The following is a 22,130-nucleotide window of genomic DNA, read 5'->3' on the forward strand; positions in this document are numbered from 1 at the left end:
AAGGATGAGGGCCAGAAGCAGAGGAGAGTAATAATAACCACCACCATTTTATACTGAGCACCAGGCATCCGGTCCTGGGCACATACTTGGATTCACAAATCTTAAACGTTGAGCACTGTCTTAACAGATGAGAAAATTGTAGGCAGGGAGAAGTGACTTGCCAGGTCACCCAGCTAGTATCTGGTAGAGCCAGGATTCCGCCCTAAATCAGACTCCCACCACTCTTGAGAAGAATTCAAAGAGAAATAGGAAGAAGAGTGTGTTTTTTTTTGTTCTTGGACAAGTACAGGGATGGAGAGGAAAGGAACGCATATGCAAACGATGGAGAAACAAAAAAGTGATAAGAGGGCAAGAGCTGAGAGGGAACTGCAGGGGAAGTAAAACTAAAAAAGATTAAGAAACTCCTCAGAGGACTGGGAGACCTGAAAGCCTTGTTTTAAAAACAAAGGTCAGAGGAAGGAGGAAGGTGCCTCACGGCGAGACCCCGCCCCTAAGCCCTTAGAGTGGCACCCCCTCCCGCTAGGGGAGGCGGGACTTCCCCCCTCAAGGCAGCTGCTTCCGGTGGAGTCCGGAAGACTCTACAGGGAAGAGGCGTGGCCAAAATTGTGCGGCCAATCGGGGCGCGACGCCTTCATCTTGCCGGGGATCTCGCTGGGTAACTTGCTCCAGAGAACTAGCACTATGGCGTCCGGCTGCAAGATTGGTCCGTCCATCCTCAACAGCGACCTGGCCAGTTTAGGGGCCGAGTGCCTTCGTATGCTGGACTCTGGGGCCGATTATCTGCACCTGGATGTAATGGACGGGTAACTCTCCGCGGGGCTCGGGTCTGGGTTGCCGCGCGGGGCGGGATAGGAGCACCTTTATTGAGTGCCTGTTGGGTGCACGGCGTCCCTGTACCGCGGAGCGCCTCACTCTGAACGCGGTACTGAGAAGGGGCCTGCGGTGGGAGCCCTGGAGGCCCTGCTTGGAGGGGACCTGAGTCGGCATCCTGGGCTGCGACCGCGTCCCAGACCTCAGCCATCTCCCCTCCCCCAACGTAACGTGTGGTCTTCTAGCACTTAGCACCCGGAAGCGACCTTAAATCTCTAGGACCCGTCTCATTTTCAGTAGGAGAAACTGAGGCCCAAGGGGATAGGCATGACTTGCCCAAGCTCATATAGCTAGTTAGTGGCAAAGCTGGGGAGGAAGACTTGTGTAAGGATGACGAGCTTGGCACCTGGAGTGAGAACGCCTGACTTCTGCCACTTGCTGGGTTACTTGGGACAAGCCATTTAACCTCATTGAGCTTCAGTTTCATTATGTGAAAAATGGGAGTAATAACACTACCTCTTCGGCATCTTTGGAAGATGAAATGACCTCATACACGTAGTTTACAGTGCCTGGCATATAGTAAATTCTCTGTAACTGTTAGTTGTTGTATCATTGTTCGAATTATGACTTTACTGTCTATTTTCTCTTCAGGCACCCTGCTCTTCAGGGAGGTCAGTTTTTTGTAAGTAATTTTTAAGCACTGTAGTTACAGCCCATAATCAATATTGTTTGAAATCAAAATGATGCTAGTTTCTTAAGTTGGTTATAAAATGAGGAACAAACGTAGAGAAAACAGTTAAGACTCTCTCAACGTTACACACATTGTGACAGAGTTGCAACTTGGATCTTGGGTTTGCCAAGTGGTTCTCTGAGCCCCACTGATAACAGGCCATAAGATCAAAACAGCCATTACCTTGGCTTGGGGTAGAAAAGTAAATTTATTGGAAATAGGTAAAATCTCTGTGTACTCTCATACAAATCTGCAAATTCATGTTTTTTACGAAAGATAACCAGTCACTTCCTTGTCTTTTTAATGTCACTCCTCTTATGACAGCTTTGTCTTCTTTGTTCTGTCTGGTTAAATCTGCTGTTTCTCTTTTGTATTCCACTCAGTTACCTCAACACCGTGCCTAACTGATAATGGCAAAGAAGATTAGTAAATATTACCTCTTACAAAACCTTGATTTTTAGTTTGGTATCACATATATTTCTACTTCTGTATATTTTTTTGATACCTTTGCTTGAAAGCCCTGAACTTTCACAGGTAATATTACTGGAGTGTGTACCTCACAGATGGGTAGCTACATTTTTGTGTCTGAGACACAAAATGAGACAAAATTTTGCTTCTGAGACACTTGAGGGTCTCAGTATGGAACAGACTATGAGTATATGTGTGTCGTGTGTTTGTCACAGAGAGCAGCTTGGTTGTAAATAAGTCTTGTCCAATGTTTGAGTGAGCGAATGGAGAAAATAATTTGTTACAGTTTACCAATCAGAGTATCAGTGACAACAACAATAGGTAATATTTACAAGCACTTGACTATTTCTGGTCTGATACTTTTTGTGAATTATTTCACACAACCCTATGAGCTTGGTGCTGTTATTGGCACCACTTTGACAGTGAGGAGTTGACAGAAAGAGAGATGAAAGTCACCTCGTAGCTAAGAAATGGCGGAGCCAGGATTGGAAGCCTGCAGCAGCTTGTTTTGTCTTAGAAACTGTCTTCTGTGGATATTAGGCTTACAGAGAATGATTAAGATATTCTCTGTTTTCAAAGAACAACTATATTTTTTGATACTTATTTCGTATCTCTCCTGCTGCACCGTAAGCTCCCTGAAAGCAGAGACTGTTTCTTTGGCTCACCTCTGTATTCTCTGCAGGAAAAGCACCATGGTAAGCTTAATTATAATTGGTTGGATGAATGGCTTTATCATAAGGGAGGGATCTCTAAGGAATCTCTTTTTGCCCCTCCCAGCCCTATGGCAGACCCTGAGCTTATTAAGATAAAGTATTTGTTTTTTATTGACTCCTTTCCCCCTTTACCAGGAAACATCTTGGTTTGAAAAAACTAAATTCTGCATACACCATTTTAAAAACCCTTTCTCTGTTAAGCTTCACAACTTTCTGAGCTAAGAGCTATTTTTATTCCCCTTTTGCAAAGGAGGAAACCAGATTGGGGAGGTTCAGCCCCTTCCCAGTGTCCCACCGAAGAGGCAGAGCCTGGCTGAGCTGCATTGCCTCCTAGGCCCAGGGTATGAAAGAGGGGCTGTGGACTCCCTTTCCCAAGGCCGCCAGCCCCAATTTACCTTCCCTCCAGGTAGTGCCTCCATGCTTCTTTTCCTGGTCTCCTGAAAAATCTCCAACATTACACTGAGCTTGCATGCCCTTGTTTTCTAGTCCCCTCTCTTCCTTTGAAGCCCGCACTTCTGATTAAAACTGAACGTCTTCGTTTTGAAATTCAGGAGCAAGTTCTGGAAACACCGGTGGGTGGAGCACTAGTATGGTTGGATATTTGAAATAAAGGACAAGTGGATTTTCTGGAAAGGAAAACTGGAAAGCATGTAAATATAAGTGTGTCATGACAAGACAGTGACTGGAGATGTGTTGGTCGTAAGTGTAGGAACTGAGCAGATATTCAGTTTCTAAATTAGGGAGATTTAGAAACCTGGGAGGTTTCACGTTAGTACTAGACCTGACTGACTTCAGTACTGGGCCCACAGTGTCACAAGGCCACCATTAGCCGGGCCAGGTGTTCTTCATTTTTCCCGTCTCCATCTGCCCTGTCTCACTCCTCCACGTTACCTGCCAGCCTACCCCCCACCGTAGGCATAGGTGTGATTCCTTATTCACAGGAAGTGTTGTTTGGTTACAGTCTTGCTGAATTTTATATCAACCTCGATCCTCCTCTTTGCCTTGTTGGGAGATCTGGTAAAGGTTTGCTTTGTGTGAAAATTATACATGTGATGGGGGATCAAAATAATCGTATCCCTTATTCCGATATTCTAAGCGATTATAGCTTAATCTCGTAAGTTCTTTGGGAGAAAAGGACACTTTTGAATTGCATTTTAATTTTGGCAATCTTTACTCCAAAATGACATTATAGCTTCTGTTTCCCAGTGAAGTAAAAGTGTATTTGTTTTATTCTCATATTTTCTCAAGATGTGGTTATTGTGTTTATTTTCATGATAAACGAAGCCTAAGGTTGAGACAACAAAAGTACTTCCGAGGGCACACAGAAAAAACAGTGAATGAAATCCAGATCTTTCAGTCTCAGATTTGTGTAGTATTCAGTAGTCCTTGCTGCCTGCTTATGTGACTCTTACCTCCAAGTTCTAAGTAAATATAATAAGCATCTTATCCATAACCCTGGCAAGTCACTGCTCTTAGGCGAATGGTAGAATGATTTCCAAAATACTAGATATCCAACCTCCAAGGACAAGGGTGCCTGAGAGTAAAAGTGTCTGTACCCATCCACCATACCCATCCCTCTCAGGTGTGTCCTGAATCCTGACCTCTCTCTCTTAAGGCTCTCCTCCTCCCTTGGACTTTCTTCTTCTGTTAGTTATTAGCTGTCAGTGGAGGAGCAGACAAGCCTGGTAGTTAAGAGCCTGAACTTTGGAGCTAGATTGCCTATGTTTAACTCCTGCCTCCAGCACCTACTGGTTGTGTGAGCTTGGGCCTCGTATTTCCTCATCTGTAAAATACAGGTAATAGTGGTACCTGTCTCACTGAATTGTTGAGAGGGTTGGTTGGTTTGTTTTGGTTTTGTTTTTTGGCTGCGCAGCACGTAGGATCTTAGTTCCCTGACCAGGGATCGAACCCGCGTCCTTTGCATTGGAAGCGCGGAGTCTTAACCACTGGATCACCTGGGAAGTCCCTGTTTTGAGGTTTTAATGAGTTAATATATTGGAATGGTTTAGAATGGTGCTTGGCCTGTATATGTTTTAATTTTTTATTAACACTCATTCTGCCTGCCTGTCATCTTAAGCTCAAGACTTTAGACTTGGTTTATTCTCTCTCTTCGACCTTCCCCCTCCCCCACATCTTATCACTTAGGAGATCCTATCACCTGCTGTCCTTGTTTCCGTTCTGTTTCTTGCCATTTAGCAGCACCTCTTGCCTCCCTTCTTCCAATTTACTGCCCAGTCTGTCTGCCTACTGTATTATTTCCATCTTATTTTCCATTTGTGTCTTTCTTTTAAAATCTCAGTTGATCAGGATAAAGTCAAAACACTGAGCCTGGCATTTGATGCACTTAATGTGACACAGTCTGCCTCCTGCCTTTTTCATACTAGCCAGGGTGGGCAATACCATCTCCCCCTTCTTTGAACTTAACTTAGTTATTTCTGCCTTTGCTTCATTTCCTTCCCCATTTTTACAAATTCTATTTGTTCTGTAAATCTCATGATCTTACCCCTTTTTAAAAAGTGCTATTCTACTTGCCTCTGGAACTATTTTACCTTAATGTTGCCTACTTGTTACTGTGTAGCTTTTCTTAACAGTCCTCATACAGGGTAATGTCTACTACTTTAACAAAGAAAGCCCAGATTTCAGTGGCTTAATGTTATACATTTTCTCATTCATGCAATAGTTTGGTGTGAAATGTCTGTCCATGCAGAAATTGAGGGACCTAGTCCCCTTCCATCCTGTGGCTCTGCCATTCCTTAAGGGTCTCTTTACTGGCAGAAGGATAAAGTGAGAGCAGAACAGGAATACTACTCAACCTCCTGGGCTCTGCAGTGACGCACATCACTTAAACTCACGGTCCATTGGTGAGAACTAGTTACGTGGGCCACTAGATGTAAAGGGAGTTGGGAAGTGTGGTCCTTGGCTGAGCTGGCTTCCTACCAACAACTGTGCTGTAACAGTCAGCCGTGAATTCTGGTGAGTCATTAGCCATCTCTTACCAGTGAGATTGTAAACTTGTCTGGGGTGAGCAGGAACACTCACATATTTCTTTATAAAATACAGTGCTCTCTGAAGCACTCAGCCTGGGACTTACATATAGGAGGTTTTGTTAAATATTGAAGTGAGCTGGTGATAGAACAAAAGGACTAACCAGAGTAGGATAATGGTTAACTACTTTGGGTCTGATATCAGGAAGCCTTAATTTGAATCCTGCCCCAGCAAATTATTAACTGGGTGACTTAAGGAAGTTATGTATCCTGTGCTCTTCAAATGGGGATAATAACAGCATCTACTTCATAGGGCTGTCGTGAAGATGAAATGAATTAAGGTACAATATCTGGTATGTTGTAAACTCTCAGTAAGTGGTGGTGATTAGTATACCTTAAGTGTCTTTATTGATAATCTTTAAGAAAGTTTCGATAAACTGTCATTTTGTGCCCTGTGATAGAGATGGATTAGAAGTAGCCACACGCAGCCTGTGATAGGTTGATTTGAGAGACCCGTATCAGAGTCCTGAGCTTCCTAACTAGTGTGTGACTTGGGCAAGTCATACAACTTTTGGGGTTTTGGTTTTGTCATCCTTCCATTTCTACTTGTCAGGGGTTTTGAATTACAGAGTTAAATAGAGTAAATCATGTGACATTATTATGGTTTGCTGAAATATCAAGGAGATAACTGCTCTGTAAAACAGATTATACAGATATTTTTAGTGTTGTTTAATACTGTTGATGTTATTGAAAAATAATTGCAATCACAGATAGTCTCCTCTACCCCCATCAGAATACATATTGAGAAAAATACAGAAACGGAATCGAAAACATTTTCAGAGCAAGATTTTGTTTGTCTTGTAGGCATTTTGTTCCCAACATCACCTTTGGTCACCCTGTGGTAGAAAGCCTCCGAAAGCAGCTAGGCCAGGACCCTTTCTTTGGTAAGTGGGTGTTACACCATCTGAAGCTGGATGTGTTGCTCAAGTAAAGGGAAAGTAGCTGGTTGATTTCTCACCCTCCAGTTTCATCTTGTACCCTTTTCCCTCCTCCCTGTGCTGGGATTTCATTGGCTGCCTGTAAGAAGCCAAACGCTTACCTGCTTCAGGGCCTGGGCACTTTGGCTAATCTCTTTGCCTAGAAAGCTGCCTTCCCTTGACCAGTGCTGCCTCATCTTTCCACCTCAGGGCCTCTGTTGTTTCTTCAGAGAGCCCTGTCTTAAATTAACCTTTTCCCAGTTACATCACCTTGTTGATTTTCTTCTTAGAATTTCTTTCAATCTGAGATTTACTTTTATCAGACTCTAAACTCCTTAAGGGCAGGATTTCATCCACTTTGTTTGCTGTAGTTTTCCTAGAGCTTAGCATAGACACAGCTGGGGCTCAATGTAATTGTTGAATGAATTTATGAATTGATTGACTTATGGTCTGTATTTGAAGCCAATTCATGGAAATTGGAGCTTTCCACAAGTGGGGTCTATGTATGCTCCACTCCAACATTGTAAGATAATGGGAATGAAGGATTTTTGAGATCAGTGACCTAGAAGTTACTTTTTATGGAATATAGATTCAGTCCACATATCCTTGCTGCTGCTGTTTTAAACTAAGTTAGCAGTGCCTCACTTGCCAGATCTCTGGTAATAAGACATTTGGTGAGTTCTTGTAAATATGTGTTTTTTTTATGTAACTCATTACATAAATTTAGTGAAACTTAGATTTTTTTAATTGAAATATTGTGGGCTAGTTTTTAAATTTTTTTTTAATAAATTTTTTTATTTTATTTTATTTTTTTGGCTGCGTTGGGTCTCTGTTGCTGCACGGGCTTTCTCTAGTTGCAGTAAGCGGGGGCTACTCTTCGTTGCGATGCACAAGCTTCTCATTATGGTGGCTTCTCTTGTTGCGGAGCACGGGCTCTAGGCATGCGGGCTTCAGTAGTTGTGACACACAGGCTCAGTAGTTGTGGCCCACGGCTCTAGAGCACAGGCTTAGTAGTTGTGGTGCACAGGCTTAGTTGCTCCGTGGCTTGTGGGATCTTCCCGGACCAGGGATCGAACCCGTGTCCCTGGTTCGATTGGCAGGCGGATTCTTAACCACTGCGCCACCAGGGAAGTCCCTGTGGGCCAGTTTTGTGAAGGTATGGTAGCCACTAGCCACGTGTAGCTATTTAAATGAGTTAAAATTAAATAAAATTAAAACTAGTTTTTCAGTGGCATTAACCACATTGCAGGTTCTCAGTAGCCACGTGTGGCTTGTGACTGCTGTACCGTCCAGTGCAGTCATGGAACGCTGCCAGCATCGCAGGAGGCTGTTAGAGCCTCTGTAGGCGCCATCCACTTCGAATGTACCTAAGGGAATGTACATTATCACCTAATTTATGTGGCATGAGGGAAACAATGTTCCACCAACATGTTCACTCTTTTGAAATTTCCAAATAATGGAATATAATCCTCTTGATTATCTGAACTTTTTTTTTTAACTACATTTTGGAAAATGAATTTTCCAGGGTAAATTCATTCTTATGACTGTCAGAGTTGGATGAAATAAGTAACATTCTTTGTCCCCCCACCTTCCCTGGCTTGTACAGTGGCCACAGAATTCCCCACTGTGGCTTTGTGTGGATTGAAAATATGTATGTATTTTTCCGTTTCTCTCCCTTTTAGTTCGACTCCAAGTGTTAACATCTCACTGCTGTTTGACTCCCCTCCTATCTCTATCTGTGCCTCTTCTCTTACCAACTCAACTGCCACCACCCCACACAATCTGCTTTTCCTTTCTGTTTTTAGTTTGTTATTTGCTGATAAACTTGCTAATCAGTCTTTCCAGAGGTGAATCTCAAGTAAAGATGAATGGACTTATGCTTTAGTGTTTGGGTTTTGTGACCTTTGTTTTTTATATTATATGTTTTTCTTTGTTTAATTCTTGGATACTGGTTGTTGGATAATTGATACATGATATATCCTAGGAGTTAGATCTCAAGTTGTATGTATAACTGCTAAGGCTTTTAACTCTTCAATCTCAGTATTGAGTAGAATTTACCATCTAAGAAGTAAAGTGGTAGGGAAAAGTCATTTTTGTTCTTAGCTAAATCAGTGGTCTTCAAGTATGGTCTGAGGACCTGTAGGAGTCCTTTTCAGATGGTCCATGACATCAAAACTATTTGTAGTTTGATTTGTAAATTACTTGTACTGATATTGTTTGCCATTATTTATGCTGATGGTGCAAAAGCAGTGGTGAATTAGTCTGCTGATGCCTTAGCCTGAGACAAGGCAGTGATACTGAACTATACAGGTAGTCGCGATATTCCTATTTGCCATACATTCATAGTATCCTTTATAAGAAGTATCCTTGATGAATTGGTACAAGTGATTGATTTAGTAAATCTTGATCCTTGAGTGCATGTCTCATTAGTATTTTGTGTGACAAAGTGGAAAGTACATATAAAGCACTTCTATTAAATCCTGGAGGATGATAGTTTCCTCGAAGAAAACCACTTGTGCCATTGTTTTAAGCTGTGAACTGAAAGTGCCAGTCATGAATACCATTTTTCCTTGAAAGGACAACTGACAGATGAACTGTGGTTATCAGACTTGGATATTTTACTGACATTTTCTTTAAAATTAACTAAGTGAGCCTGTCACTTCAAGGAAAGCGGCTTATCAGTTTTCATTGCCACCGATAAAGTTAGAGTTTGCAAGTGAAAGTTGGAATTTTAGAAAACTTATATCTGCCTCTGTGAGCATGACAGCTTCCCAGTACTCACAGCTTTTCTGACAAGATCTGTAATATCATTAACAAATGCGGGTTTTGGATAGTATATAATGAAATGTGTCACTATTTGGAAGATCTGTGTAACTCAGTGAACCAGTAGTACTTAAAAGAGCCATTCAAAATATAGACTAATGGGTTTGAGTGTAATAAAGTACGAAAAGGTCACTGGTGGGGTTTATGGATTCCACGTTGCCACTAACCTTTCTAAAAAAAGTACCACTTGTTGAGTTTTGGGGTAGAAATAGAATATCCACACTTGAGTGAAAAGGCTGTGGATGTAGGTACTCCTCCCTTTTCTATGCACTTTTTTCCCATCATATAAAACAACAGATTGCAGGAGATTGAATGCAGAGCAGGTGTGAGAATATAGATGTCTTCTCTTAAGGCAGACATTAGCGACTCGCAAAAATGTAAAATAATGCCACTCTTACGTTAACGTGTAACGGATTTATTTTTATTATCATTATTATTTTTTAATGAATTAATAAGTAGACACTAAAAATTTTTCAGTTTGCATTTCTAATACATTAAATATTGATAAATATAAGCCACATCAACAATATTTTGGGGGGAGGGCTTCAGTAATTTTTAAGAGTGCAAAGGGAGTCTGGTAATAGAACATTTGAGAACTGTTATCTTAATTATAGGCAGATTAGCTGAGCCATCAATTCCCCAAATACTAGAGGGTGTCCAGTGAGGGTTGCTAGTAGTGACTGCGTGCTAGAGGATGTCCAGTGAGGGTTGCTAGTAGTGACTGCGTGCTAGAGGATGTCCAGTGAGGGTTGCTAGTAGTGACTGCGTGCTAGAGGATGTCCAGTGAGGGTTGCTAGTAGTGACTGCGTGCTAGAGGGTGTCCAGTGAGGGTTGCTAGTAGTGACTGCGTGCTAGAGATTGAACAGGGATGACTTAGCAGTCTGGTAACTTAGGAAAGAGTAAACTTGATCTTTTAAACTAGATTGAATTTTTTTTCTTGTTTATAATACGAAGGGGAAAAAAACACCAAATTGAGTTTATCTTTTAAAAACAAGATTTTGCCTATTAAAATATGTTCTATTTTTGTTACTTTTATTAGTTTAGAAATATAAATGTTAGTCTTGGCTTCATTAATCAGGCTGTATACTCTGTTTTCCTGACATTTTTCAAAGCCTTGTTGCATTTTATAATCTTAGTTACTGAGTTCTGGAATACTAGAATTTTTTTCTTTAATATAGCTTTGCTGTATCAGCAATGTGCTCCCTCTAACAAAACAAAAAGCTCAAAACTCTCCTCACTGCCATCTGTCTGGCGCAGGAGTGTTTACTGTTTTCTTCTTCCCAGCATTATTTCTTGTTTTTACTTCTTTTAAGCTGCCCTCTCCTTCTCATGAAATGCTATTATGTTTTAAGTCAAGATCTTTAAGAAGGCCATGCTCATTTCTTCCCAAACATATACTCATATGATTCGAGCTTTAGAATCAGGACACGTGGCAGGCTTCTCAGCTTAACGTGTTCTTCCCTCTCAGTCTGTTCCTCTTCTTGCAGTTGTCGGCCTCTCAGTTGATGGCACTTCTCTTCTAGCTCCTCAGGCCAAATCCTTGGACCATCTGACTCTCCTCTCACTCTGAACTTCTTTTTTTTTTTTAAACATCTTTATTGGAGAGTAATTGCTTTACAGTGTTGTGTTAGTTTCTGCTTTATAACAAAGTGAATCAGCTATACATATACATATACATATGTTCCCATATCTCTTCCCTCTTGCATCTCCCCCCCACCCTCCCTATCCCACCCCTCTAGGTGGTCACAAAGCACCAAGCTGATCTCCCTGTGTGATGCAGCTGCTTCCCACTAGCTATCTATTTAACATTTGGTAGTGTATATATGTCCATGCCACTCTCTCACTTCGTCCCAGCTTACCCTTCCCCTTCCCTGTGTCCTCAAGTCCATTCTCTAGTAGGTTTGTGTTTGTATTCCTGTCCTGCCCCTAGGTTCTTCATGACCTTTTTTTTTTTAAGATTCCATGTATATGTGTTAGCCTACGGTATTTGTTTTTCTCTTTCTGACTTACTTCACTCTGTATGACAGACTCTAGGTCCATCCACCTCACTACAAGTAACTCAGTTTTGTTCCTTTTCATGGCTGAGTAATATTCCGTTGTATAAATGTGCCACATCTTCTTTATCCAGTTGTCTGTCGATGGACACTTTCACTCTGCACTTCTGGTCCACAGCAGCCCCTATTGTCCCTGCCTCCCGAACATACCCAGAATCCCTACCATTGCTCGCCATCCTCAATTGCTGGGTTTTTTGCCTTGGCCTTCTAAGTCGGATCCTGTCACTTGACTCAAAATCCTGTAGTGTTTGTTCTGCGTCGTTCAGAATAAAACCTAGTGGGCTGCAGAGCTCTGTACTCTCAGCCGGTGCTTCTCTGACCTCATCTTCTCTCCCCAGTGTGCCCCCGGCCCCAACCACACTGGCCTTATTTACTACCAACCTAGTGTGTATTGTCTTCACTCCTTTTATTTGTCTCTCCCACTAAGAATGTAATCCCTGTGACAGCAGAGATTTTTGTCTGTGTTTTGCTGTACCCCTGCGGCCTAGAAAAGTTAATGGTGTGGTAAGTGCTCAATAAAATATTGGTGGGGAGAATCACTTAATTTAGCTTTCTTATTTTATAAATGAGGAAGCCAGTCCACATAGATAACATGACTTCTTTAAGTTTTTTAGAATGGGATTTCCTGGCCCTGGACCTAGGTTTCCTGATATCTAGTTATTTTCATAAACAATGCCATAGGCTTTTTGTGGAAAAAATGGGATTTTTTTTGGTAAATGAGTTTAACCAAAGCCTTATCTTCAGGATGAAGGGAGGTTATCATACAGAAGTGTAACTTCTGTATATTTAACAATTATCATGATGCCAGAAGAGTTCTTATCTGAAATAGCAAAAACTCCAGGCTGGCTTCAATAATATGAGCCAGCTATTTTCCTTATAGTAATACTTAGGGGATACATCTTTTCTTTCCAGACATGCACATGATGGTGTCCAGGCCGGAACAGTGGGTAAAACCAATGGCTGTAGCAGGAGCCAATCAATATACTTTTCATCTCGAGGCTACTGAGAACCCGGGGGCTTTGATCAAAGACATTCGGGAGAATGGAATGAAGGTGAGAGCCCAACAGTGATGGTAATGCGTTGTTTTTTTTAATAAATTTATTTATTTATTTATTTATTTTTAGCTGTGTTGGGTCTTCGTTGCTGTGGGTGGGCTTTCTCTACTTGCGGCGAGCAGGGGCTACTCTTCATTGCGGTGCGCGGGCTTCTCATTGCCGTGGCTTCTGTTGTTGCGGAACACAGGCACGCGGGCTCAGTCATTGTAGCTTGCGGGCTCTAGAGTGCAGGCTCAGTAGTTGTGGTGCACGGGCTTAGTTGCTCTGCGGCATATGGGATCTCCCGGATCAGGGCTCGAACCGGTGTCCCCTGCATTGGCAGGTGGATTCTTAACCACTGCGCCACCAGGGAAGCCCGATGGTAATGTTTTATACTATTCATTCTCAGAGTTGGGAAGATTTGGTGGAAGACCTGAAATGATAGGTGGAGAAGACTGGACTTAGGCAGCTATTCGTCAGGTTTGAAGATAGAGTTTAAGTATAACTTGTTTGTCAGATAAGATTAATACATTCCACTAATGTTTTCTGAAAGTTTCTACCTTTTAGAAACATTTACTTTTGACAGCCTTGTTGACTTTTTTAAAAAAAGTAATTACAGTTTGAACAATTTATGTATTCCATTTATGTATGTATTCTATAGTTTAAGAATAGACCTTTCTACTGGGCCTGATATGCAACAGTAATGTAATACGGAAACAATTATTGATGTGATATAGCAAATTTGTCTCTGTTACAGGTTGGCCTTGCTATCAAACCAGGAACTACAGTTGAGTATTTGGCACCATGGGCTAATCAGATAGATATGGCCTTGGTTATGACAGTGGAACCTGGGTTTGGAGGGCAGAAATTCATGGAAGATATGATGCCAAAGGTAAAAGAAGTATTTGGTTCTGGGGTAAGGCTTTTATTCTGTAAGTTCATTCAGTAAGCATTTATTGGACTACTTGTATGTTTAGACCTGTAGTGTTCTGAAGGTGGGGAGATGAGGATGCCTATATATCATTGGAATACAGTATGAGAAATGCCCCAAAAGATTTAGGTTTGGAGATCATAAAAGATACTACATCTTAGTCTTGAAAATTTTTTTCAAAACGGTTATCTCTGTAACCTTGAGATCTCTTGGGAGTTTTCATTGAACATTGAGGGTTTTGTCTTTGTCTTCTTTCTGTGAAGTATATTTTCTGCAAAGCCATGACAAATTGAATGCCATTTGCCAAACAGAACAAAGCTTGCTTTTATAAAACTTAGTTTGTTACAGTACGTTAAAAGGTGGTTTTCCCCAATCATAATTTGTATTGATATAAAGTTATTGTCTGAGACTTTTGGAGTCATATTTTAGTGGCTAATATCAGCTATGTGATTTTTTATTTGGTGTTTTTCCCTCTACCTGTCCACTTAGTCGCTTATTTCCTTGTGTATAACTAGGTTCACTGGTTGAGGACCCAGTTCCCGTCTTTGGACATTGAGGTTGATGGTGGAGTAGGTCCTGACACCATCCATAAATGCGCAGAGGTGAGACTGCTCCTTGACTGCAACCTAGACCAATTTCCTATCAAATGTAATGCCAGGACAGGTCTTGTCTGCCAGAGAGACTTCCTAAATAGGCTTTCTTTCTTAGAAAAGTATTTTTTTGTTTAAATGTAAAACCAGGAAAATAAAGAGCGATAAGTGAATATTCTGAAACCACATAATCATTAAATAGTAAGTCCTGGTTATCTCAGTAATGATGAAAAAATTCTTTGGAAAGGAATAAGCTGAATGCCAGCCTGTGGAATATCATTGAAAAGTTCCAGGGCCTTTGAGACGGTTTTCCAAAATAGGGAAAGAAAACATACCTGCTTGTAAAGGGGAAAAAGAATGTTATTCTGTAGAACTTAGGTGTATTAGCTACTGATTTGTCCCTTGCCAGCTACTAATCTGTCCCTCTGTAGAAGTGGGATGACTTTTTTTTTTTCCAAGTGGCTAGCTAGGCTGAGTTAGGCTCCTGAACTTCATAAAAGGATACCAGCCCTCCCTGTAGCATTGCAGGTGATTAAAGTTTATGTGACCTGCTTTTATTCAACAGCATGGTCTAATCTGCACTTTCAGTGTTTTGTATAAATGCCACACTTTCCTGCTTGATACTTATCAAAAGCTTGACTGTGGTCAATATGGAGGAGGTGCTGGCCAGACGATTAGTGAGCATGTATCCTTTGACCCCTTGTGGAATTCTTTTTTACTGAACTGTGCTTTGTCATTAATGCTCTTCTTGCTTACATTAAGAGACATGTTAGGTTGTAACCCTATAAAACTAATATTTTTTCTTTTTTTATGAGGAACGTTGTTAGAGATGTAGTGTGCTGTATCATAGGGTGAGTGTCTCTAATTGGAGAAATTTTCCTTAGCTTCAGTGGTTCTCCCAATAGTCCTCCCTTCCTTTTAGCACTGAATCACATAATAGATTGGATTTCCCTCCTTGAGTCAAATCCTAGGAATCTCAGAGATAAATTTGGACTCATCTTACTTGGTTTTACTCTGATTTCTTTGCTTTCATATTGAAAAACATCTTGAAAATCTTTTTTAAGCCACCTCAAAACCATTCTGGAATGCAGTGAAGCATATATAAGAAGTTCCATTCCTTCTGGCATCAAAATGAGAAATAATTTAATGTTGCCCTGTTTTATGGATTCTTTCACATTTTAGCAATAATTGTCCTTTTAGACTACCTACCAATTCTTATACATAATTCAGAGATGAAAAGGTTGATTTTTTAGGAGCTGTGGGGGAATTGGTATATAGGGGAAGACCTCAATAGATTTAAGGATTAAAGGTTTATTAGCAAAGATGCATTGTAGTTTATTTAGAGGGGGTTACCAAAAAGTCACTGATTTCTTAGACACATTTAAAAATAATTTCACATCCTCATTTAAGCATTTTTTTTCATTGAACTAGCTGCTTAGGTATGTTCATCTTGAAGTGGCTTTTGTACAATTAAAGTGCTGACTGCCAGCTGCAAGGGTAGAAACTGTAGTCCAGGAATTGTTTTAGGTTTTTCTGCATCTTTCTTTGAGGCATAACCTTAAGTGTTTACTTCTTCCAGGCAGGAGCTAACATGATTGTATCTGGCAGTGCCATTATGAGGAGTGAAGACCCCAGATCTGTGATCAACCTGTTAAGAAATGTTTGCTCAGAAGCTGCTCAGAAACGTTCTCTCGATCGATGAAACCACAAGGAGTCCAGTGTTTCTGCTTATGAGAGCTCCTTTTTACTGGAAAACAAGAATACTGACTACCAAATCGTACCACAGTTGAGGCAGTGCTGCTTTTCTGAGCAATTATTCATTCCAGTGACTAAAATCCATTTTGCAGAATGTTCCAAGAGGTTAGAAATTGGTGTGTATTACGTTTTCAGTGATGGAATTTAAAGATTAGTGTGGTAAAATACCATTTTTACTGGGAGACTTGATTTTTATAAAGAGTAAAAATATGGCTGTATCAAGGTTATGAACAGAAATGTGTCTTAATGCCTAAGGAAGGCATATTAGCTACTATGAAAAAAATTTTTTTTCTGAATTTCTAAAAAGAATTTTCTTTGCTTCTTGGCTTTTCTGAAAGCAAAGGAAGTTCTGTTTTTCCTGTTTCATGTCATTTTTGATTTGTGTATTTGTGTGATAACTAAGTTTGGATCTGGCTGGGATGGCTCTTCTAGCTTCAAAAACATCTATTTTTTACTTTGCACCTTATATTTGATATATAAAAAAAACAATGTATTATGAAGTCCAGGGATTTTCAGGTGGTCTGTTGTAAAACACAAGCACAAGTTTTATCAGGGTGTTTTCTTTGTTAGCTTTGCTATAGCGGCAGGTTATTCAGTGGTTCTTCCCCCACCCCCTACCACCCTCCACCAACCCCATTTCCCCTTTTTCTTAATCACACCCGCTATTCTTAAGGACATAAAATGTTTTCCTAGCTCTATGCTAAAAGGAAAGGAAGGCCTCTGTTTGGAAGTAATATTAAGTTGAATCCTGACTCTCTTCCCCTTTCTATTTGTTTGACCTTAGCAAACCAATCCAACCAACCTCTTTGAGCTGATTATTAACTGATTTATATATTGAATGTAATCATAACAACAGTGGGGGGTTGTGTTGAGGATTAAGAGATACTATTAATTATATATGTAAAGCTTCCACTACTATTCCTAGAATTGTAGGGTAGTAGAATTTGAGGATGCTCAGTACAAAGTAGCTGTCATTATGTAAATGTATGCTTTGTAGGTTATAAACTATGTTGATGATATAATCTCATTAAACCTACAAATCAGTCCTATGAATGGTAAGACAGGTATGTCTGTCCGCATTTAAAAAATGAAGATACTAAATAAAGCTCAACAGGCTGGTACCATGGAAAGGATCCAGTAAAGAATAGGATTTCTGGTCTGTACTCTTTTTACAGATGGAGCCCTTGGGAGGTGGATTAAGCAAAGGAAGCTTCTTTTACTTAACGTTCTCTTATTTCCAGTCTAGCTTTACCCTGTAGCAAAACCAGATGGCTGAGAATATTCTGCAACTATGGATTTTGACTCCAAGGATATATATTTTATTAATCCAAGAAAGACCAGGTAGGCTAACATATGGCAAGGTACAGAGTTAATCCGTAAACTAAATATTTATGATTGTGTCCCAAATTACACTTTGACAATAGATACATATTAGCTACTTCGTTCTTGTAAATACTCTTGCTGTGTAATACACATGGCAAGAAATAACAGGACCAGTGTCATTAAATTTTTTTCAGGCTACTATGAGTTTTGAGAAATAAATAAAAAGGTTTGGAAAATAAGAATGTTAACACTAAGCATAGAATAGAGCTTGCCTGGTTTCTTCTGTGTTACAAGGTAAAAATTTATTTCTTACTGTTTTTTTCTTTATTTTGGCTTAGGAAAGGCATGTGCCACACAGGTGATAGGTGACATTTAATCAAATCAGACAACACAAGGCATACAGAAATAACTTTAATTAAAAAAACTTACATAGAAGATTATAATATCAGTCATGACAAAAAAAATCTGAGTTTATTTGCCTGGACAACTTGGGTTTGTTCTGGCTTTTGTCTTCTTTTTTAAAATATAAATGTATAGTAAAACTACAAGCAAAAATTTGTCAGCATTGAATTGGAAATTTTTTTCTTCTTCTTTAAAGGGACTAGTACAATTTCTAATCCCCAACAAAAAAACTTAGTGTCCGATCCCCCAGATTAGGCCAGTTGGCTAGGATTGTCAGTTATATGGGTACTACAACTTGAATAACCTTTTTTACATGAGAAAAAGTGATTCATATAAATTGTCCTCATTTTACATATAAAAAATGATGTAATAGTGTCAAAAGGAACTTTACTTAATGTACACTCCAGTATCCAATATTGAAGCATTAACCTTTTAAGAATTTTAATTCTCACTCTAGGATAGATGCTTATTTGAATAGAGTAAGGAATGGTAGGGAATGACCAAAATAACTAAAAGTACAATAATATACTAACAGGAATTTCCTGTCTGTTGCTTATTTTAAGTTGGGTGTTTGTTTTCTCTTCATGAGATACATAAAATAGATAAAACTCAAGTTGAGTTTTAAAAGGTGTGGTAGTTTTAAAATAACAACAATATTTAACAACTACTTTGCTTTTCTTATTCTGTTAGGAGTGAATAGAAAATAACGTGTGTTTAACCCAACAGGTATCAGTGATTTCAAATAAAGGAGTATTGTGTTATCTGGTATAGAAATTTCCATAAATAACTTCTATTGGTTAAACGTGTTTTTTAAAAAAAATTCCTTCTCCATAGTCAAGGCTTACAGATGTTCAACACCATTAGAAATCTGTGTTTCTTTATTTATGGTTCAGCTGATATTTCATGGGGTAGTTCATACATGCATTTTCAAGTGGAGTGGTCACTTGCCAGTGTTTTTTAAAACTATATGTGTGTATATGTATGCATGTATAACTCTATACACATGTATTTTATATTCTTAATATATTTCTGAGGCAATTTAAAGAATAACCACGTTTATAGAAAAAGAAGAGCTGTCATTTGATGCATAGGTATATGTGGGTGTGGGTATAAGTTGTTTAAAAATTATTATTTACCCAGTAATGTGATTTGACATCAAATTGCAGCAGTTAATTTTCTGGTGCTTGTGATCTGCATCAAACACAAATGACTAGCACTTGCCTGTAGGTGAAAAGCTAGTTACTCCTGTGGTTCAGGAAGGAAAATGAGACGTAACTAACTTGCCTGTTTCATAAACAGCACAAAAGATTAATACATGCACCTGCACTACATGCTGTTACTCTGGAATTGTGACTGTGGAGGGGGTGGGGGAACAGGGCTTATTTTTTCTCCTGTTTTCCCATTCAGTTACATAGTTTTCTTAACCTGTTCCCTGTCACTGATTTTTCTTAACGTGAGTTGAGAAGTCCTAGACCAAGGGTTTTGTGTTCCTCCCTTCCATCCGCCTGCCTTTGTGGATGGTGGCCATTCTCTGGTGCACTGGTACAGAAGACTTCACCGTGGAAAGCTGGGCTTGATCTTTCAATCTGATCACTTGTTTCATCTTGGCATAATAAGGCTGCTATGTCTTCATCTTTCAGCGGAAAAGCCCGTCGTTCCCACCACAAAGACTGAAAGAGAAAACGTTTTCAGTTAAGTTTCAACTAATTTGTTTAAGTTCATGTCTCAATCTGTAGATGTCAGTTTTGTAATAACCATTGTTCTGTCCTTTAGCACATAAAAGTACAAATTCTCATTTGGTCCTGAGTATCTAGCAACTCAAAATGGAACGTACTGAGGATTACTTAGGGACCTTTGGGAATTATTTTTTTCACTTTGCCTCTTCCACGGAGAGGGAAATGCTGCCATTAGGGCACTGGTCTTCATTTTCAGCCTAGGAGCACTTTGGGGAAGGCCCTTTAAAAGTGTTTGTATCGTCTTCCTCAGTATCTCCATTTTCATCCCATCAATCATTATTACAGACGCCTATTGACTTTTCTTTCCCTGTGCTTTCTATGACTTGCCTATTAATTTTTATTGTCTCTACTCTCTTGATTCTAGATATGGTTCTTCTTTTCCAACACCTACTGATGAAGAAAAGTACAAGAACTTTATAGATGCAGTGTTAGAAAACACTCCCATTGGGGTTCGAACTGGACAAATGGGGAGACAAGTAAAAATCTCTTATAAGGGGAAGAGAAATATCTAACATTTACTGTGTGCCAGGTGTCATTCTGTTTAATCCGATTTGGTTTGTAATGAAACTTTGATAGAATTCCCATTTTCTAACACATAAGTGAACAGGTGGAATTAGGTACTGACGTGTTACATAAAAAGTCAGGGAAGTATCTAGTTAGTTAGTGATGGAACTAGAACGCTGGAACACAGAGCCTCTGATTCCTACACCCAGCGTTCTGTGCTGGACTGTCGTACTGAATCTGTCATGTAATGATGACTCCTTAATTATCAACAAGCAATTCTATAAACAAGTTTTTAAAAGTCAGTTAAAAGGAGGTTTAACTAGTTACGTGCAACACTCTTACCTTGATCTCTTGACTCTGACTGACTGAAGGGGAGGCGTGTGCACCGGGGTCCTGGCTCTCTGCAGGAGGCTCGGCGGGACTCTGAGCAGCGCCGTGCTGCCCACCAGTGAGGTCGTTAGGGTGTTCTTTCAGAAGCAAGTCCTGTCCTTCTGCATTTTTACTGTAAGCTCTAGCAAGAAAATCAAGAAGATATTTAATGATTTGTTGATGTCTTAACAAACATTTTATGAACAACCTACGGTATTGTTCATAAAGTCAATTGAACTTGGTAGCTTTTCTTTAAACAAACAAACAGTTCTGCCCAAAAGATTTAAAAAAATTCATCTGCTGCTCTTCCTGATGTTATTATCCTCACATCTCAAAGACTTGAATAGTATTTTATGAAATCTTTTGCCAAATTATTATAGTGGTTTTGTTTTGTTAACAGTTTGGGGGGTTTTTTGGTTCTTTTTTTGTGTGTTTTTTTCCAGAAAACAGGAAAAGACAGTTACTTGACTCTTACAGTCTGAGTTCCCAGAGTATCTGTGATTATTGTAATGTCGTCCATGAAGGACTCGAGTCACATTTTCCTCTGTACTTCTGGAAAATTGGATCTCTGGAATGTGGAGAAAGTTAAGAACAGAATCTCATGTATGTTAGGATAACTCTTAGAATAAGGGTCTACAACAAATCTGGGTATCTTGAGACCTAAACAGAGAAATGTGTTTTACAAATAATAAGAGATGCTCCACACTAAAGTGACTATCGGATTTCAACATGATCTTGCATTTTGGGTTCTGGCTATATTAAAAAATAGTCCAATTAAATATAAAATACCAGGGGTTTTCTCAAATACATGACTACTAATTATGTTGTTAGGATTTATCCCCCCTTCCCTCAAAGTCATGTTCCAAGTATTTTAGGCGATTTGCTTTTTTACCCTTGATAGGTTTCTTGAGGGTTTTTTTTGGTTTGTTTCTTTTTAAGAAAAACATTTCTGAAGTGGCTTTGTTACAGATTACCCAGATTCTAGTCCCTAGTGTTAGGTCCACCATTACAGTACACTGAAATGACCTATTTATGGAGAATTTTTCATATTGTTTGCTCAGTTAAATCTATTACTGAGGCTGACAATTAGCATGAGAAATAGAGTGGAGTAAAATATAAAACTCTTTTCATCATTATGTAATTAGCCTGAATATATTTTGAATGTAAACTCAGTATAAACAGTGTTTCACTTCTAGGGCACAAACGGCAGATGTTATATAGTATGTTTTCTTCATTTTCAGTGGTCTCCCTCGTTATTATGCAGAACTATTGGAGATTTCACATGGATTCCATGGTTTTGGGGTTCAAGTTTACAACACCTGCCTGCTGTTTCTTCTCTGCCACTTGCTTTGCTCCCATAGTGACCATCGGGCTTGCTCTTTCTCTTCATATTTTTTGTGTCTTAGGGAGAAGACTGCATCAGAGAGGTCTTCTACCTGGAATTAGAAATGAAAAGTTTTGCTTTTATCAGAAACATTTTGAAATATGAGAACAGGTGTCCGAGTTCCTCATCAAGAGAGCAATAGGAAGAAAACTCTAAAATAAATGCAGTCTAAGTCAGAGAACAGATGTTATGAGAGGAGGTGCAAATTCCTAAAAAGAGGGAGTTTAAAACTTTTTTACTGTTGGGTCATGCTTGAAGACTTACCTAGAATACTTATAGTACCTTGAGTACATATAGGTTCACAGTGCATTCCACTTACATAAAATATCCGTAATGCTTTATTCATCCAAAACTTTGTATTGATTGCCCCTTATGGAGTATACTGTTCGTGGAACATATTAATAGCAAAGAAAAGAAAGTAAAACTGTCTGAGGTAAATGAGAATTAGTTTAATGAGTTATCTGGAGTTCTCAGGCTTCGGTTTTGTTTCTGGCTAGGGTCATTCTGAACTAGGGAAGGGTGCATTAAAAGAGGGAAGGGCAT

At 39.6% G+C, this 22,130-nt stretch overlaps 2 protein-coding genes across 16 annotated transcripts in view; one reads left to right on the top strand and one right to left on the bottom strand.

The window, feature by feature from the left end:
* The first annotated feature begins 610 nt into the window (after positions 1-610).
* RPE (ribulose-5-phosphate-3-epimerase) lies at positions 611-16,416 on the top strand. 10 transcript variants are annotated; one of them, XM_036857276.1, is made up of 7 exons: positions 630-792; positions 1,462-1,481; positions 6,570-6,649; positions 12,472-12,611; positions 13,351-13,509; positions 14,040-14,126; positions 15,694-16,034. In XM_036857276.1, exons 1-7 carry the CDS (start codon positions 682-684, stop codon positions 15,814-15,816), a joined length of 720 nt encoding a protein of 239 aa, XP_036713171.1. In that variant the 5' UTR covers positions 630-681; the 3' UTR covers positions 15,817-16,034. The 10 variants fall into 10 exon arrangements, with proteins under 10 accessions (XP_036713175.1, XP_036713171.1, XP_036713174.1 ...); XM_036857279.1 differs by having other exon boundaries at positions 13,351-13,485; XM_036857284.1 differs by having other exon boundaries at positions 13,351-13,380.
* Positions 16,417-16,567: 151 nt separating this feature from the next.
* The window catches only part of KANSL1L (KAT8 regulatory NSL complex subunit 1 like), a 141,913-nt gene continuing 136,350 nt past the window's right edge, over positions 16,568-22,130 (bottom strand). For all 6 annotated transcript variants that reach the window (XM_036857275.1, XM_036857274.1, XM_036857270.1 and 3 more), the window contains exons 13-15: positions 21,527-21,639; positions 20,177-20,345; positions 16,568-19,264 (exon numbers count right to left, since the gene is read on the bottom strand). In XM_036857275.1, the coding sequence (XP_036713170.1) occupies positions 19,043-19,264; positions 20,177-20,345; positions 21,527-21,639 (504 nt within the window). In that variant the 3' untranslated portion in view covers positions 16,568-19,042. The remainder of the gene's footprint in view (positions 19,265-20,176; positions 20,346-21,526; positions 21,640-22,130) is intronic.

Source organism: Balaenoptera musculus, chromosome 7, assembly GCF_009873245.2.
Source record: "Balaenoptera musculus isolate JJ_BM4_2016_0621 chromosome 7, mBalMus1.pri.v3, whole genome shotgun sequence".
In the NCBI taxonomy this organism is placed as follows: domain Eukaryota; kingdom Metazoa; phylum Chordata; class Mammalia; order Artiodactyla; family Balaenopteridae; genus Balaenoptera; species Balaenoptera musculus.